Raw genomic sequence first — 16944 nt, forward strand, 5'->3', positions numbered from 1 at the left:
TAACAATAACAATAACAATAACAATAACAATAACAATCTTGTTGTTGTTGTTGTTCTTATTATTTATAGTATTTCACGTATGTTTATGTCCAACATAATATGAACAAAAGAAAGTAAGTAATTTCATTTACTGTTATCCCTGTTTCATAACACTCAATCTAACGTGCGTTTACTCGTTAAGTTTTTTCTTTTATACTCGGACGTACTTGAACGTTAAAACTTCTAAAGTTCCACAGCTGTGTATTAATATATTAATATATCCTCTTTGTCCTATCGATCGTAAATCTAATTCTTCTGCTTTTGAAAGCAAGATTTAACGAGCAATATCGCAGAATGGTGGAAATAAAACGAGTACGATGCTTCGCCAGTTGCTTCGGTAAACTCAAGATCAGTAAAAATGAAATGGAAACTGGGAGTGCGAGATTTAAATTACCAAGTTTATGAAATTGTTAACCTTTTTCTTCAAAATTTTAATTACGAAATTATTAAGATAGCCATTTTTTAACTTCGTTGCGAACGAGAAAGTCTCGCAAGACATCTAAGTGCATCTCTCGAGGAAAATTAAAAAAGGACGATGGAAAAAACGGTGATGAAAAAGTGGCAGCGATCAAACTTACCCATGCCTTAGCTTAATCTTCATCTTCTTCAGATACCGACCCGCCTACGAAATAATTCCTCGGAAATCCTGCTGGTGAATCAATTAAAGTTTGAAATCTAGCAAATCCGAAGTACTACAAGATCGCTGTTGGCTATTGCTTTCGCGTAGCAATTATCGTAGCAACAATCCGATGGTAATTCATCATCAGCAGAATTTCCGAAGAATTATTAATATGTCGACATGGATGAATAATTATTCTGTAGTTGGATCAGAATTTGAAGAAAATGAAGATTAAGCGCAACACAGGGGTAGGTTTGGCTGCCGCTTTTTCATCATTACACTCGTTTTTCTTAAATTTCCGATAAAATAACGTTTCTCGTTGCTTGACAGATGATATTAATATTCTTGACAAATTTTTCGTTCTCAATCAGATCCGTAAATTGCCATTTTTTAAGATCGTCCTTTTATTTTCGTTACAAAATTTCTTTCTAGGTAACAATTATCATGCTTAATCAGTTTATTAGCCAATTAATCGATCAATTATAATAGTTGAGTGAAGCAGGAAAATCAGCAAAGAAAATCAGCCAGTGGTCAAGGTCGGGTCACCTATTCTGGGCGGACCCTCAAAATTGGGGCGGAAGTTCAATAGCAGCGCCGCATCTCGAGCAAGTACCATGTCGCCAAGATAACATAGTACTTCCCAGAAAGAATCAAACCTTCAGCGTACTTTTACCGATGAAGAATATCGAAGTGAAATCGGTGAGAATGATGGACGAAAAGCAACCCTATAGAGCGTGGCAATGGGCAGACATGGTTCACAGTAGAGAGTTCGAGAAAGGAATATTCACAGTAAAGTGCGTCTCGCTGAACAAGCTTTTCATGAAAAATTTACCATGTTTCGGAGTAAAAAATTTGCAAATTACAGGATTTACAATTTTTCAAATGTTCGAATTTCCAAACTTTCCAATTTTCAAGCTACCAAATTTCGACGTTCTTAAATTGCGAAACCTTCCAACCTCCGAGTTTGTCAATTTTTTAACTTTCCAGTCTTTCAGCTTTCAAATCTGCGAATCTTGGAATTTTCAAATAACCCGAGCATCTAAATATTCGAGCTTCCAGACTTTGAAATCTTTGAACTTTTAAATTCATAAACCTTGCAAGTTCAAACTTCGTTCAAAACTTCAGAGACACTTCGTGTATTCACCCAAATGTTTATTTAACTTTCGAAACGCCGCATTGAATTAAACAGTCGCGACTTTTACAAACCTACGATATTCAAAGATGATGCGAGATAAAATTCTACAGATACGTGGGCTACAGTTGCAAGGAGTGTCCCTGCCAAGACGATCCAAATGGCTACTATCTGGAAGAAATTTGTGCTATTGAAAGACCAAAGTGTGGATTCACGCCTTGCGAATATCCCATATGGGTAAATTCGACCAACAATTATTATCCTTTACGCAAATTCTCATAGACGTAATAAATTCTTGAAATTTATTTTTGAAATAACGTTCGAGTGTAGGTGGAAGGTCACTGCTGTCGATACTGTGGCGGACGACTGTCTTTAACAAACAAAGTACCTCTATCAATGGTTCAAGTATTAACAGACGAGGCTTTAGAAAGATACGCTGAAAAGCTCGCTTGGCACGTAAGACCTACCTGGAACGGAGCTATCGAGGTTTTGATAAAGAAGAAGCTCGACTATTCGGAAATCGATATCTTGGAAGCTACAGAAGACGCAAAAAGAGCGTTGCAAAGTAAATTCCATACGTTACGTTTCTCTGGTTTAATCTTTTCATTTTCTATTCTTCTCGTTACTTCGTTATCTCCAAATATGTACGTAACTAACCATTTTTCTTTAATTTAACGCGTCATCGATATCTATTCTCGTAGGAATATTCGCAAGGGGAAATAAGTCAAACTTGAAAAGCGCGATACTTCGCATCGAGGATGTGAATCGAACGTACTGTTAATTCTTTTTATCGTTTAATTTAATTCCGTAGAAATAAGAATTAAAAATATACGGACCGTCCTGAAAATAATCGTACAATCGGCCGGCTAGTGATTCTACGTGGAAAAATAAGTGGAAAAAGAAGAATAACGTTTTTATATTTAAGGCTACGTTTTCGAAAGGAACGAACAAGTTTAATTAAACACTCGCGAGCAAATAGCCGTGTGTTACGTGGAAGTTTCGAATTATGAAACTTTTCTTCCTGCTCGTGTTTGTATTATTAAACATGGACAATGTCACGATTTGCTTTCTGTCGTTATCGTTATCTTATCACTTATCGATTATCACTTTCCTTTATCCTGTATCGAATTTCAATTGTCTGCGACACCCTGTATATGCCCACGTATATTAGAAATAGAATTAAAAATATAAAAATTAATGTTATCGAATATCGAAGAATATTGGAATTAAAAGTATTATCTCAATATAAATTTGTGCAGCTGTGGCCATTTTTTTAGATTATTTTCTCTCGTTTTAATCGTCGTAACGTGTACTTTGAACGAAACAAGTCCCTTTTTAAACATTTCGCCATATTAAAAATTGACATCGGATGTTCTCTATTTATATAAAAATATGCAGAGGAATAGTTAGACGCGATGCAGGAAATAAATTATTTTCCGGCACTACTACGCCGCTTTTCCCCAGAAGCGACCTGGTGTCCGTGCGGATTTCCTCCACGTTAATAAAAAAAAAAAAGGATATAAATTATTTATTTCTTTGAAAATGGTTTCTACGGATTCCATGAATAATCGTACGGTTCTTCAACGAGACACGGCCTGATAATATCAGTTACTGTATTTTCCACTACATAGAAAACAATTAACCTGATCGACTATTCTGGCTTCATCGACGACGCAACCATCACTCTTTCAAGACATTTCCCCTCGAAACACTTTGCATGTTTAACATTCCCATTATTTCTTATCTTCTTTTCACAAGAAAATATTATTTTACTTATTACTTTTAATACGCTTAAATACTTTACGTTTTATCTACTTGAAATTAAGTAAAACTACTAACTTAAATTGGCGACTGTCGCAAGAAAGTTATAATAGTATAAAATATTCTTCAATCAGCGAGTCGTTAAAAGGAAACTTTCCAACAGCATTAATTTCAGTTTTCATTCATTCTAGATTAACGAAAGTTATTCTTCTTCTAGACAAGGTAAACTTTATATTTTATCAAAGAAAGTGGGAAAATTCCGTGAAACTTTTTAACAGAATATTTTCTCAATCAACAAGCGATTAAAAAGTGACTTTCAAAGCTTCCTTAGTTTCAACGTCTACCATCTTCGTATCGAAGAATTCGATTTACAATAAATAAGACGAATTAACTTATTGCTCGGTTTTTATACAAACAGAGTCTAATATGAAATGGTAAATTATTATCGCGAAATATTAAATCATTCTTCGAAATTAAGCGGAAGAAGAATATTTCCCAATGAGCTAAAAATCCTGAAATTGATTACGACTTATCTTAAAAATGGAGTACTCTAATTGCAAAAAATCTCATTAACTCTGCTTCCTGACCTTTGCATCGTCTTCGATTCGATCGTATTTTTCTTCTCTCACGGATTTTTTAAATTTGAGAAAAATATGGAACGACACTCGTTGTTTATACGTCAGAGTATTTCTTAAAACATGAAAAATTTGTTTGCTTCTTGCAACAAGAATTTCCATTACAACATTGAAACGTAAAAATGGAGAACCACGACAGTTTTAAATCTTCCTTATTTTATCGTGCTTTTCTTTTTTTAATAGGTATGAAAATCGAAGTTTTCTCTGCAGAAGTAACTGGCGCTGCCGTGCAAGATAATCGTATGGCTATTACGTTGGTTCCGTTTTTGGGAATGCCAATGATCGTCCTTCTTCTTCTGTTCCTCTTCTTTTTATACTTTGGCTACTCTTACAGACAGTAAGTACTTAGTATAATTAATTAATGATCAACCTAGGGAGATAATATCCTTTCTTCTAACTCTTTTTCTCATTACGAGGCACTATAACGTCACGATATACAGTCTTTTATCCTTTTTGTACCTTCTGAGAATTCTAAAGTCTCCCGCAGGATTAACTTCGGATAAAAATGGTTTAAGAAATTTATGAGCTACAGCGAGACGATACAGAGAGCAACAGAAATATGATAATCCCTCCTGCTTCTAAATTTACCATAAAAGCGCTTTACATATTTTAACGTAAAAACGATTCATTTATTGTTCAAATTCAAATTTGTAAACTGTCAGTTTCAAAACTTCAAAGTCGCGAGACTTTCAAATTTGCCACGTTCTAATTTGCAAATTTTACAACTTTGGGATTCACAGGTTTGCAAATATGCGTTAACGTTAAAATTTGCGAATTTACGAATTTTCGCCTTCAAAGTTCTCGCGATTCAAACCTGTAAACCTTCGGATTCTCAAATTTTCAAACTTCGAACGTGTGAATTTTCGAATCTGTGGATTCACCGATCGTCGTACCTTCGCATCTCTGCTTTCGTACACCTGTTAATGTCCCCGCAAACTGTGAAATAGCTGCTGAAACTACGAAAACACGACCCTTTGAATTTTCATATTTTCGCGTTTTCAAAAGATTCCACGTGCAAAGCTAACTTCGCGTTCTACGCTGCCAATTAAGCAAGCAAATGAATGAAAGAGAGAAGGTCGAAGGAAAAGGGGAAAAAGAAAGGAGAAGGCGGAATTAATAAATCGTCGAAAATAGCTGGCCGATGCATGTTTTCGCGAACGACAAACGGAAGCGAGCAGCTCAACGATTACGCGCGACTCGTTGGGAAAACGGCGATGAAGCTTTCTATAAGCTCGTCCCGTTTGACCCTTATATTCCAGCGACACGTGGGTGTCGATGACGAGGATCGTTGAGAGGCAGAGACAACACGGGAAAAGAGAGGAGCAAAGGGAGAAAAAGAAGAGAAACGCGATGGAAAAAGTAATTACACGGAATATGAAACACGAGGCGCAGTTTTCAACTGACTGCGTTTCTCCTTCGCTCGCAGCCCCGTTAAACCGGATGTTTTCGAAATTAACCTCCCTTCGGCATACTTTTAAACGAGACCGAACCAAATGTTTTTGAAACATTTATATGTCTCTTGAAACGTTTAATCGTGAGAACGTTTTGGCGAATCGATCGAAATAACATTGAAAAATCTGACGCGAACCGAATAAATTTGAAGATCGAGAGGTTTGGAAATTTGTAAATTCGAAAGTTTGAACATCGAAGAATTTGCAAGTATCGATCAAATTCAGCGAAAGATATTTCGTCTAACGTATTGGGAAACCAACCAATTTGATCTTTGCATTTATATTCGGCTATGCGAGAAGTCCGCTTACAAAGTTATTAAAAACGACGATTAGTTTACCCATCGTAAACATTCGTTCATTTTATTACAAATATCTGTTATGAATTCCGTTCGAGTAGCAGAAATTCGAGTATCGATCTCGGTGATTTTGAATAACCAAATCACCAGGGAAACAGCACTGGTTGCTTCGAATTGCAGCAATGGTATCAGTGTTTACGTACGGTAAACCGAACTGCATATTGGAACGTGTGTAACTTAAAAAGTTCTCTTTGCTGTCGATCGAATCATTGGAAAGCAGTACGCTGGTAATACACGTGTACAAAGCGAATGTAGACACCTAATCAAACAGTTTGTGAAATAACATTTTCAATCACCGAAGGAAAAACGAATCGTAGAAGAGAAGCAGAAAATAATATTTCCAAGAGAAGATTAATAAGGGAGAAAAGGAAGGATATCTCCAGGAGATGCAAAGGTCAAAGAAAATAAGCGATAGAGTGTAAATGATGACTTGTGTAAATATAATTATAAGAAAGAAAGAATATAACGAATAATGAGAAGCAGATTCGTGAAGCAATCGAAGAAAAAGGAGAAGCAGAAGAAGATGTGGAAAGCGAAAGGTCGAGAAAAGGAAGAAACGGAGAAGTCTAAGCTTTATCGCGTTATTAATTTCTCCAACTACGAATGCAAACTCGTATTCCGCGACTACAGGAACGCTACTGCTATTAAATATTTGTCCGCTCAATCAGGCAATTTATAAAATGAAGTTTCAAATTGTTTGAAGAAACGGGGAAGTGAAAAGAAAACATAAATTCGTAAAGTAACGAACGAAAGGAGAAAAGGAAGAATAAAAATGGAATATTCTTTCCTTATATGCTTAGAAACTAGAAATTAGGAACTAGAAATTTCTGTAATTTAATTAACTCTGTTTGGTCAATGAGTAGCGCTGTTTATAAGTAAAAATATCGTAAATTTGTAGCTTTAAAAGAGAACGTTTAAAGAGGATTTAATGACCCGAAGTGCTGAAAATATTATAATAATGTTTTATATTACCGGTACCTTTTCTCTCATTTGTAATGAAAAATTCTATGTTCTCTAAGTAGATTTCAAAATATTCTAAGGCATAACATGTTCTTCCGACGAAAATAGTTTTCACTATTCTTTGAGATTAACAGGAAATATTTCCAAATTCAATTATCTAAGATAGATGTTTGAAACTTCAAACTTTTTGTTTTAAATGCAAGTAAATTAATGAAAGTAGTTTTAAAATGTACTTTTTGGTGCATCTGACATAAGTCACCAGACGCATTTAAGTATCCAGAATTTTAATCAGACGTCTCGTTATTATTTGCAGTTTCCTGCTAGGCTTCTCGGAGATCTTCTCTTCGATAAGGGATGGAATTCGAGCGGACAAAACGCAGGGTAGCAAACCATTCGGTTTTGCTCGATTCGAAAATAGTGCAGAGAGTAACGTTCAAATTGCCAACATCGCCAACGAACCAAATCTCGAAGATAACGAAGCGGAGGGAAACGATCCGTCTTCCGGTGGAAGATTCGAAAATCCTCTGTACAGGTCGAGAAGAAAAGGGCGCAAGGAGGATGAGGAGGTCTTAAATATGGAAGCTCCCCTCAGTTTATCGACTCTTAAGCGTAAAGTGGATGATCAAATTGAAGAAGCGGATCTTGACACCGATCAATAAAACGATAAAAATTCTCTTGCTTTTCTCTTTTGGCAGAAATTACAGAATTTCACGGCGTAAGGTTATGTTATTTAAATTTAAATATAAAGCAGCTTGTATTACGTTGTAATATAAGAAACGATTCGCTGTATAATCATTCTTTTTCAATAAATGTTATAACCGTTGTGAACGTACGTTATTTCGTACATTTAATCATTTACATCGTTTAATTTTTTTTGAGAAATAAAAAATTGAAATATTTTTTAACGATAAAAAATTCGCCACAACCGAATGAAAAATTATCGAAAGACTGCGCAACGCCTTTTAGATTAATCGGGCCAGAGAATTCAACGACGTAAAAATTTGTTCGTTTCTAAAATTCGAAGGACGTCCAGGAAATGAAAAGAGATCGAAATAATGTTATCAGGAGGTGGAGGTCGATAATTCATTACCAGAATCTTAATTAAAACGCGAATGAACGGTCCATTCAATTGTGCAGGCCTATCAGATTGGGCTGTGAAATGTGATGCGCGAATGGTCTTATTTCGACGACATAATTAAGTCGGCATATAAAGTAAAATACGTAATTTTTCCACTTAGAATTGCGAGGAGAATTAAACGAGCAAAAGTATTTCTTTGGTAGTTCGCTTTAATCGAATTTCGAATTATGGGTTACTCGATATTTTGATAAAAACGCTCGATGATCCTGTGAAACCTAACAGAAGAGTAAACCCGATAAGATTGCCAATGCGAACAGTGACGTCATATGAAATCTATTATTCCACGTACGTGCAAAATCAATTAGCTGGTGAAGGTTATTTTCGTTTACTATCATTCCATCTATCGCGCCATGTATTACAAGTACTAAGGAATTTGTGTAGGAAGATTAAGAAGGGATTAGAAGACCACCTAAACCCACTAGTAAACAACTTATGTTCTAAGTTAATCCCAAGGAGACTGAGCAGGAAACATCCCAATGAACTAGGACGCTCAATAATCTACGAACAAATGTATTTAACTCTAAGGCACCGACTACTGGGAATACCGTCTACGAACTATTGTTCCAGCTCGTTATATCGATTTACATAGTCGTAACAAAATTGTAAATTATCTGGAGAAGAATATAAAAATAGTTTAGGAAGATCAACTCTAAAAGTGACGTAACGAAATTTGGGAAATCAAGGACAAACTTTCTTCGACACGATGTTCGTTTAAAGGGAAGAAAATAATCTTGAGAAGCCAGTCGATTGTTGACTCGATGTAGCATATATAATTCTTCGTCTCTTTTTATCATGTGCGTTAATATAATATATATTCGATTATTTTATTATATTTATTATAATTTGTGAATTTCTATACAAACGTTCCTTTAGTTCGCTTGGGGATTTTCATTAAAAAGAACCACAAGACCTTGTGGATATCAGCCGATGGCACGCATACGCGTTCTATATATCTTAACGATATTCGTCGTTATTTTCAAGTGAAAATAATTCAAATTCATCGAGTTATATGTCGTTTAAAATTTGAAAAATGCAAGAGATAGTATGATACTGTATGGTCGACGGTTCTTATATTTTGCCAGGAAATTGAACCACGCCAGACGCGAAATTGGACGAGTGGCTAAGAATTCAAAGGTGGAAAAGAAAAAAGTTAAGTCACATGTGTTTATTCATTTGTCATACAACGTTCGAAGTTAGACGAACGACCACGTGCACCGGCGTCCACGTGGCAGCGGCACACCATAATCGCGTAAAGACATTTACTCGTCGGGATAATAGGATAAGTCGTTGCACAGCTAACACGAGGACACGTATACCGAGATATACACAGTTGGTCTCTGCGGATAAATAATATAATGCACGCGATACATCATATATTTGGTGCAGGGCACACAGATGCTGCGAATGTATTTTACGAATCGGTAATCGATCGTCGATTCGCGATAATGAAATCGAGCGAAAGTTATTTGCGTGTACGTGTCTGTTTGCGTGTGATCAGCCTGCGGATCTTTAGGCATTTATATTTAAAAGTATGAAATGCGAGAAATTTGGAAGAATAGCAACTCTTAAAATGCATACAACGTGCAAAAATATACGAGATGTCCACGATAAAATTATAATATCTAGTTTCGTGGTACGAATCTCTGTTTACAGATTTCTTCATCCATTTCTTGATCGTTCGAGTGATAAAAATATGAAATTCCATAAATATCCACAGTCTATGGTATGACAATCGTTCCCTCGTCGTCTATTTCGTAGATTCGTAAATGTGTTTGTGTACGTTTTCTTTAGTGTATACATATATTATCTGTTTATATAGAAATATCTTATGTATATATATGTATATTTTTATATATATATATATGTATATATATAACCATTTATATAAAGCTTCGTTTATAGAATATATTAAATTCTTTCTCTCTCATTCTCTCTCTCTCTGTTCGTCTCTTTCTCTCATTCCTTCTGGATAAAACTGCGTTCAATTGGCATTTTGTACAAGAAATTATACACGATTCCCTGCGCGACAGGCTATGATTCTTATCTAACGATACGAGGCTTCCTCCAGCGAATTTACGTACGTACTCGTGTAATTGTATAGCAGGAATTACGGTTTCCGCGAATCATTGGATAACACCGACGTATAAATTGCGTCTGTTTCTCGCGAATAGGATTAACAGGGATTGTAACAAGTAATTCTTCACATATCTCGAGATTTATTAATTTACATAGACATTTGATCGACTTTGAAACAACCTAGAAACGCACGGATCGAAGAGCGCGAAGATATTCGAGGAGAATGCGAGTGGCGTAGAAGTTGGGCAAAGAGAATTTAGAAAATTTTTGAAAACGGAACGACTCACAGAATCTTGGAGATTGTGAAATTAGGGAACACTGGGAATTTAGAAACTCACAACTAGATGCTTTGAAATTTGAGCGCGTGGGATTCGATGAGCTAGAGATCTAGAGATTTTAGGATTTGAAAGCTTGAAATTTGAAGAATTTTAGATAATTGAAAAGCTTGAAAATATGAAACTGTAAAAAATGTCGAAGGAGAGTTTAGATATCCAAAATTTGAGAGTTTCAACGCGCAATTCGAAAATCAACAAATTTGCAAGTCTAAGAATTCGGAGATGCAAAGTTACGGAAACTTGAGAATTCCAAAATTTGGTCATTCGGATGTACACAGTTCCGAATAATTGAACAAATTTCCCAACTTTTAAATTTCTTTCAAATACCAAATTAACGTATCTCTAACTACGTACTGGAACTACATTTATCTGAACTTGTAACGGAACAAACAGTTTATTATAATTAGAGTTCGTATAATAGGAGTTCGCCAACTGTCCTTGCTGCCTATCGTTTCTCTTTCGCGTAATAGCAGCTCGTGTCCAGATAAACAAATTCAACCAGCAAAACTTCAATTCATCGGGCAGTTAAAATTTCGTTCGAATAAACAAAGTTCCGCTGTAATATCATCTAAACCGGAGATACTTTCCATTGGAAAATTCATCTACGTTCTTCCTATTTGCGAGACCATCGCGACCAACACCCGCTACTTAATGTAACAAACGCCCATAGGTATCCAACTCTCAGCTTTAATCTTTAATGCATCGATATTACCCCATAAGTACAGGTGTCACGCCACAATCTCGTACCATCGATAGGGTCAACAACTGAAAGCGCGAAAAACAGTATCCCCTTTAAGAACGTTAGAGGCACATCGATCTTTAAAGTCAATAGGATTCACGTTTGCGGATATGCTCAGTCAGGCGTAAGTAATTGATAGACGCCGAGTTAGCCTGCCTTTTTTACACGTCTTGCCGCTTTTTTTTACCGTGAGTACGTAACACACGAGTGTGCGTGTCTTTCTCGTATTTTTTTTTCTCCTAGCGTACTATAAACACACGTGACACTGTTTGGTAAACTCATTAATTTCTTTTTCAATCTCTTGTGAGTTTTACGCGTATCTTTGCTACGATAGTTTTCTCGAGTTCCAATAGAGATCACGTTAATCCGATAACTTTTTTCACGGATCTTCGTTGTTGTTCAACAACTATATCACTTATTATTCCGGGAGCCTAAGTTGCAAATAAATTTATCGTCGATTAAATTTTCGTAGATTCGAGAAACTCGAAGTTTCGGAAGTAGAGGAATAAAGTTGAGAGAAATCGAGACGTTCAAAGTTTCGAAAAGATGAAAATTTGCAAATTTCAATGTTTAGGATTTGAAAAATTGGAAATTGGCAGCTTCCCTAGATCTCGGCTTTCAATATCCGCTTAAAATATGGATCGTGTTTAAAATTCCCTGTTCCGTGGGCTTATGACGGCTAGTCAAGTTGATCGAAGTTCTCGCGAACTTCGATTGGTTGGAAGCCTGGATCTAAGCCATTAGGAAAATTTTCCGCGACACGTGATCGCGAACGATGAGATCGCAAAATCGCGCGAGGAGCCTCGATCGTGATCGAAAATGTGTTCGATGAAGAAATCGGAGACGCGCCATCGAAATTCCATATACCGAAGCCTTGAATTATTCTGTTAAACGTTCTTCGACCATTTTTGATATTTATTAACACGTTTGATGCCATGTCAGTTAAAATTTATCCTACCCTTTGATCGATTAATCAGGTTTTCCGCAAATAGGAAAGATCGTCCCTTTCTGATTTTTATTCTCCTTTAATTTTTTTAAATAAAACAGTGATTTTTGAAACCCTATTTTTCTTGCGATTAAATTAGCAGACTTATGGCAGAGATATTTTCTTTGTCGAGACGGATTGAAAAATTTGGTAACTTGTTTAAAAGTTTGCGATTAATTCTTTATACAAAAAGCTAACGTGTATTTAAATTAATTGTATCGTTAAAGGTACTCTATATAGAATATAAAAATTCTGAATTAAAAAGAAAAACAGAATGTCGATTGTTATTATCACAGAGAAATATGACTTTTGGCAAAAGAATATTTAATAAAATAAATCCTTCGAGTTTACCTCGACACGTGATAACAATTATCGCGTTACGATAAGTTACCAAATAGTTTATTCAATCTATCTCATAATCAATCTTTCGGACAACCTGTTTGAAATAAAAGATAGAGCTTCCAAATTGTAGAGCCGTAATCTGAGCCTAACACATTTGTTATTGTTTAAATGACCCAGCGAATTCTGCATAAAAATAGATGTTCCAGACGCCGAAGCTCGTTCGGCTTCGAGCTTTAAATAGCCAAGTAAAACAGACAAGAACCGTTCTATCATTTCCCAGAATTTCTCAAGCGGTCCTCCACTTCAAATAAAATCGTTTTTTTTTTTCAAAAACATACTCCGACATTCGTTTCTTCTTTTACTTCTTATCGATAATACACACGCTGACTTTTACGTGCGTTATGCACGTCACATAACACAGTGCGATATGTTAGATGGTTGGAAAACTTCGCAGAGATATTACAGCAAAATTTGAAGAAAAGCAGAATGTTCCATCTAGATGTTCCGATAATCAAAGTTCTGTTATAGTTTTCACATAATTTTGTGATATAATAATATTTTTAACTATCATGGCACTTGATGCGTTAATAAAATTCCTATGTATTTTAAAATTCAAGAAGATGCAATCGTTTGGAGAATTTCTTCTTCTCGTGCTTAACTGTATCAGCAAGACTTCGCGTGACGAAAGTATCGTATTTTCGAAGATCGTTATAGTAATCAATGGCAGCGCTCGTGTTCGAGACAAGTTTTCTCTTAGAACCATTCGTCGACCCTTCCTTTAACTCTAATTCACACGATCGTGAACATTATCGGTGATATTTGTACCCATTGGACAATGAAAATTTGTCGCTTTTGAAATTCGACGATACATGTGATCAGTGCGAGCATAGAATATGCAAAGTGGGGCGTGATTCGTTATAAAGTTAACGGATTACCGACTTTTTGTTAAAATCGAAGATTAGATTTCTTAGATATTTTTCGAAGAATTAAGTTTTATACGATTCTTTGTGCGTGTATTTGTAAACCATTGTTATCTCCTAAATTGCAAATCTCTCGAGAAATTTATTTTTGTCGAGAAGTTATATTTTCGATACCGAGTGTTTGTCTTTTTATAGAAACACTTCTTACACAGAAAATATTTTTTTCGCAGAAAACATTCTTCGACTATTCTCTGTTTTTACTTTCTTATTTTTTCTTGAATTAAACTTTTTCGATAAAGAACGCGAGAATTTTAAGAATCTCGAAGGAGTTCAAAAAACAGGAAAGAGAAAAACCCTGCTTATTACGTCTAAAATACAATTCTTCTCGAAAAATATCTGTTTCTAGAGGAAAAGATTCGAATTTCATTTTCCATTTTTCGCTGTAGTTTCTCAACTGTTTGCAATGCGAAAAATTATCTTCCATTATCGTACTACGAATCACACCGCACGCAATATAGTATCATGGTATAACAGAACTACGAAAAAATTACATCTATATACTGTGGCGCGTTCTTTGAAGAAATAATCAAAGTCAACATCATTGCACACGTTCTTCTTAAAACCACAATGGTGCGAACCATCTCAACAACGTACAGATGGTTAAATAAACGTCTTCTTTTACAAATATAATATACAAATCTATATCTCGCGTGAATGGATCCTAATCTATAAATAAATTCCTAAATATATATATATATATATCAATCTAACAAATTTTCTCTGAAGAAAATAGACGTACACGATCATCTCGTATTCATTCTAGATAAAATACCACATTAATTATAATCACTCATTATCCATATAATTTATATAGTTAACACGTTGGACATTTATCGTCAATTTTAATTGTATGTCGTCTTAATATTATATTTTAACTATTCTTCGTTCTCTATATTCGTTTCCTAATTTTATTATATTATTTGGACGAAAATCGAAGAGTCATCATCGCTGTTAAGCGAACACAAATATCAATCGACACTCGATTGAAAATGCACTTACGCTTCTAAATACTTTAATAGTCTGCGCGAACGCTTATCTATCGCTAAATGTCTCCCTACGAGTTTAACTCTTCGTAATTAAACTGGGTCGTTACTCATCCAAGCGAAATTTTGATTTTTATCGATAGAAATTTTAAATATTTGACTTGATAAATGACTTTATTATACAACGAAGACATCGATAAGTATCCTAGGCATTTTTTACGTTTTTGAAAGTCCAGAATACTAAGGATATTTATCTTGGATGGAAATGACCCAGCGTAACCACGGAGTGTGGAAAAATATAATATACGTCTGCCTTTGGAGGGTTAATCCTTGTCGTTTAATTAAATTTCGCGCGTCTTTTGAACGTTTGTTGAAATTTCGTTTGAATCAAAACTCTCTCCGTACGCTTTATCGAACTTTGTGGAATAAGTTATACGAGTCGCTATCCTTTAGAAATGTATTCTTCTTTAAGGAAACTGAAATACGATCAATTTTGAGAAATTTATTCTTTACATTTTGATTTCAATTTCCGAGGTAAATTAGACACCGCTTCTGCTACAGTCAACTTTCCGAGATAAAGTGTGAAACGAACGTTATATGTACCGAATGTTCCAAAATAGGTGGCAGAAGGTTATTGTATAAGCAAAACTAAATTAAAAATAAAGAATAAATCTTTTTTATTTAACATTTCATCTTCGAGATAATCGAGTTTGAAAATAGGTCGGATATGTGTATGTTCAGTTCACTCTAAATTGAAAGAAGATGGTATCATTGCTCTGAAGGTTGGGGTCTGCGTGTAAAAATAAGTCGAAAATGTAAAATAATATTCTTCCTTTAAAGTCTCGTTTTCTAAAAAATCGTCGATAGACACGTGCCCTGTCGAGAGTCAACTAAACGCACGTATATCTCGCTTCAATTTTCAAATACGATTTTCTCAACAACGAAGATTCTAACGAAAAACCTTTATTCTTGCTTTCCCGATTCATTTTTACACGTAGAATAACTTCTCTATAGTGACTTTAGAGCGTGAACTTTACGATTTTTGACTCGAATTTCAAGCTCTCGATGTATTACACATTTAGATCGTATAGCGATCGGCCTTTCTCCACATGCTTTCTACGCAATATGTTACAATTCGATGAATTCGATTCATTAGGTGCGATACAATAACAGAAACGTAACGAAACACTTTTGATAGAAGAGAAAGGAGAATAAAATTCGTTTTCGATTCGTCGTTCGCGATGGAAGAAAGATAAGCGAATCAAGGCACTCCCGGCAGAATTGCACCCTCCGCCGACTCCTGTCCACGGAAAACAGGAAGACGAGGCGTATCCAAGGAATATATTTTCATCGCGAATCGTTCTACTCGACTGACGCTCGATCCGCTACACGAGGAAGACTTTACACAGGAATGTAAAGGAAATTGCACTGTTCCCTTGGAAAATGGTCTGTTTGGGAAATAGTCCGCAAGAACGTTTGATCCCGTAAAAACTCGATGGATCATTCGTTGAAAGATATCCATCGAGGAAACGTAAGTTTTCTTCTCTCCCTTTTATAATCGAAGAAAATTACAAATTGTCCAAGGATCGAAGGAAACTACATAGAAGATAAAAATAAAACACTTGTGATTCGACGATCAGGAACACGTTCTAAGGCCCTTTATCTGGCCACCAGTCTTCGCGAAATCGCCTTTCCGACCATTATGACCGCGATTATAATGTCTTCTTGATAATAAGTCAAATCGTCGGTTTGTAGTTTAACGTTCAACGTGATTTCGAAACGTTGCGCCTACGAGTTTTGTAGTTGAAGAAGGGCTTGGAGACGTTGAAGCTCTTTCAGTAGTTCGCGATTCGTGTCTTCTAAGGCTGTTAGTCGGTCCCGGTAGGAGGAGTTCTCGTTCGTGAGCATCGTCACGCGTCTTTCTAGACCGTCCATGTACTCCTTTTTCTTCCGTCGCGACTCCTGGGCTGATATCTGAAACACGAAATAGCCGATCATGCGTCGAGTTTTGCTCTTCGTTGAGCGTTGGTTGCGCTATCGACTGACTCGCTGTTCCGCGAAAATTCCTACCAAGGAATTCCTGCCAAGATTCAAGGAAACAGTTTGCATTATGAGAAAATTATATTCCGATGTCTGTAACGAATAGCTACGTCAAATTTCTGGAAACCAATGCATTTTTCCTTTGTTCCATTCTGTGTCCAATGGGAAGATATTTTCGTATAAATTTTGTTGAAATTAAAGACAATGTGTTGCTCGTTGTACTGTATAGATAAAAAGGGAATTAAAAAGAATAGTTTCATATAAGAAACAATTACGATTTAGATATAAAATATTAAATACGTAGACAACGTTAAATTAATAGAAAATGAACATTATTAAAAATAACGTATTATATAAGTAGGGCACGTTAAAA

The 16944-nt window shown here is 35.6% G+C and overlaps 2 protein-coding genes across 4 annotated transcripts in view; one reads left to right on the forward strand and one right to left on the reverse strand.

The window, feature by feature from the left end:
• The window catches only part of LOC100742184 (protein amnionless-like), a 10122-nt gene extending 2341 nt beyond the window's left edge, over positions 1–7781 (forward strand). Inside the window, exons 2-6 of one of the 2 annotated variants that reach the window (XM_012386291.3) lie at positions 1148–1452; positions 1904–2027; positions 2121–2355; positions 4370–4523; positions 7267–7781. In XM_012386291.3, the coding sequence (XP_012241714.1) occupies positions 1148–1452; positions 1904–2027; positions 2121–2355; positions 4370–4523; positions 7267–7612 (1164 nt within the window). In that variant the 3' untranslated portion in view covers positions 7613–7781. The remainder of the gene's footprint in view (positions 1–1147; positions 1453–1903; positions 2028–2120; positions 2356–4369; positions 4524–7266) is intronic. The other variant, XM_033320981.1, reaches the window with a different exon arrangement.
• Positions 7782–9241: 1460 nt separating this feature from the next.
• LOC100747330 (cyclic AMP-responsive element-binding protein 3-like protein 2) overlaps positions 9242–16944 on the reverse strand; it is a 48193-nt gene continuing 40490 nt past the window's right edge. Inside the window, exons 7-8 of one of the 2 annotated variants that reach the window (XR_004461822.1) lie at positions 11725–16505; positions 9242–10611 (exon numbers count right to left, since the gene is read on the reverse strand). Coding sequence is in view for 1 of the 2 variants with exons in the window: in XM_003489911.4 (XP_003489959.1) it covers positions 16320–16505 (186 nt within the window). In the remaining variant the exon portion in view is untranslated. Of the gene's footprint in view, positions 16506–16944 lie in introns of both variants that reach the window. The other variant, XM_003489911.4, reaches the window with a different exon arrangement.

This window comes from Bombus impatiens, unplaced genomic scaffold (genome assembly GCF_000188095.3).
Source record: "Bombus impatiens unplaced genomic scaffold, BIMP_2.2 scf_0382, whole genome shotgun sequence".
NCBI classification, from domain to species: Eukaryota; Metazoa; Arthropoda; class Insecta; order Hymenoptera; family Apidae; genus Bombus; species Bombus impatiens.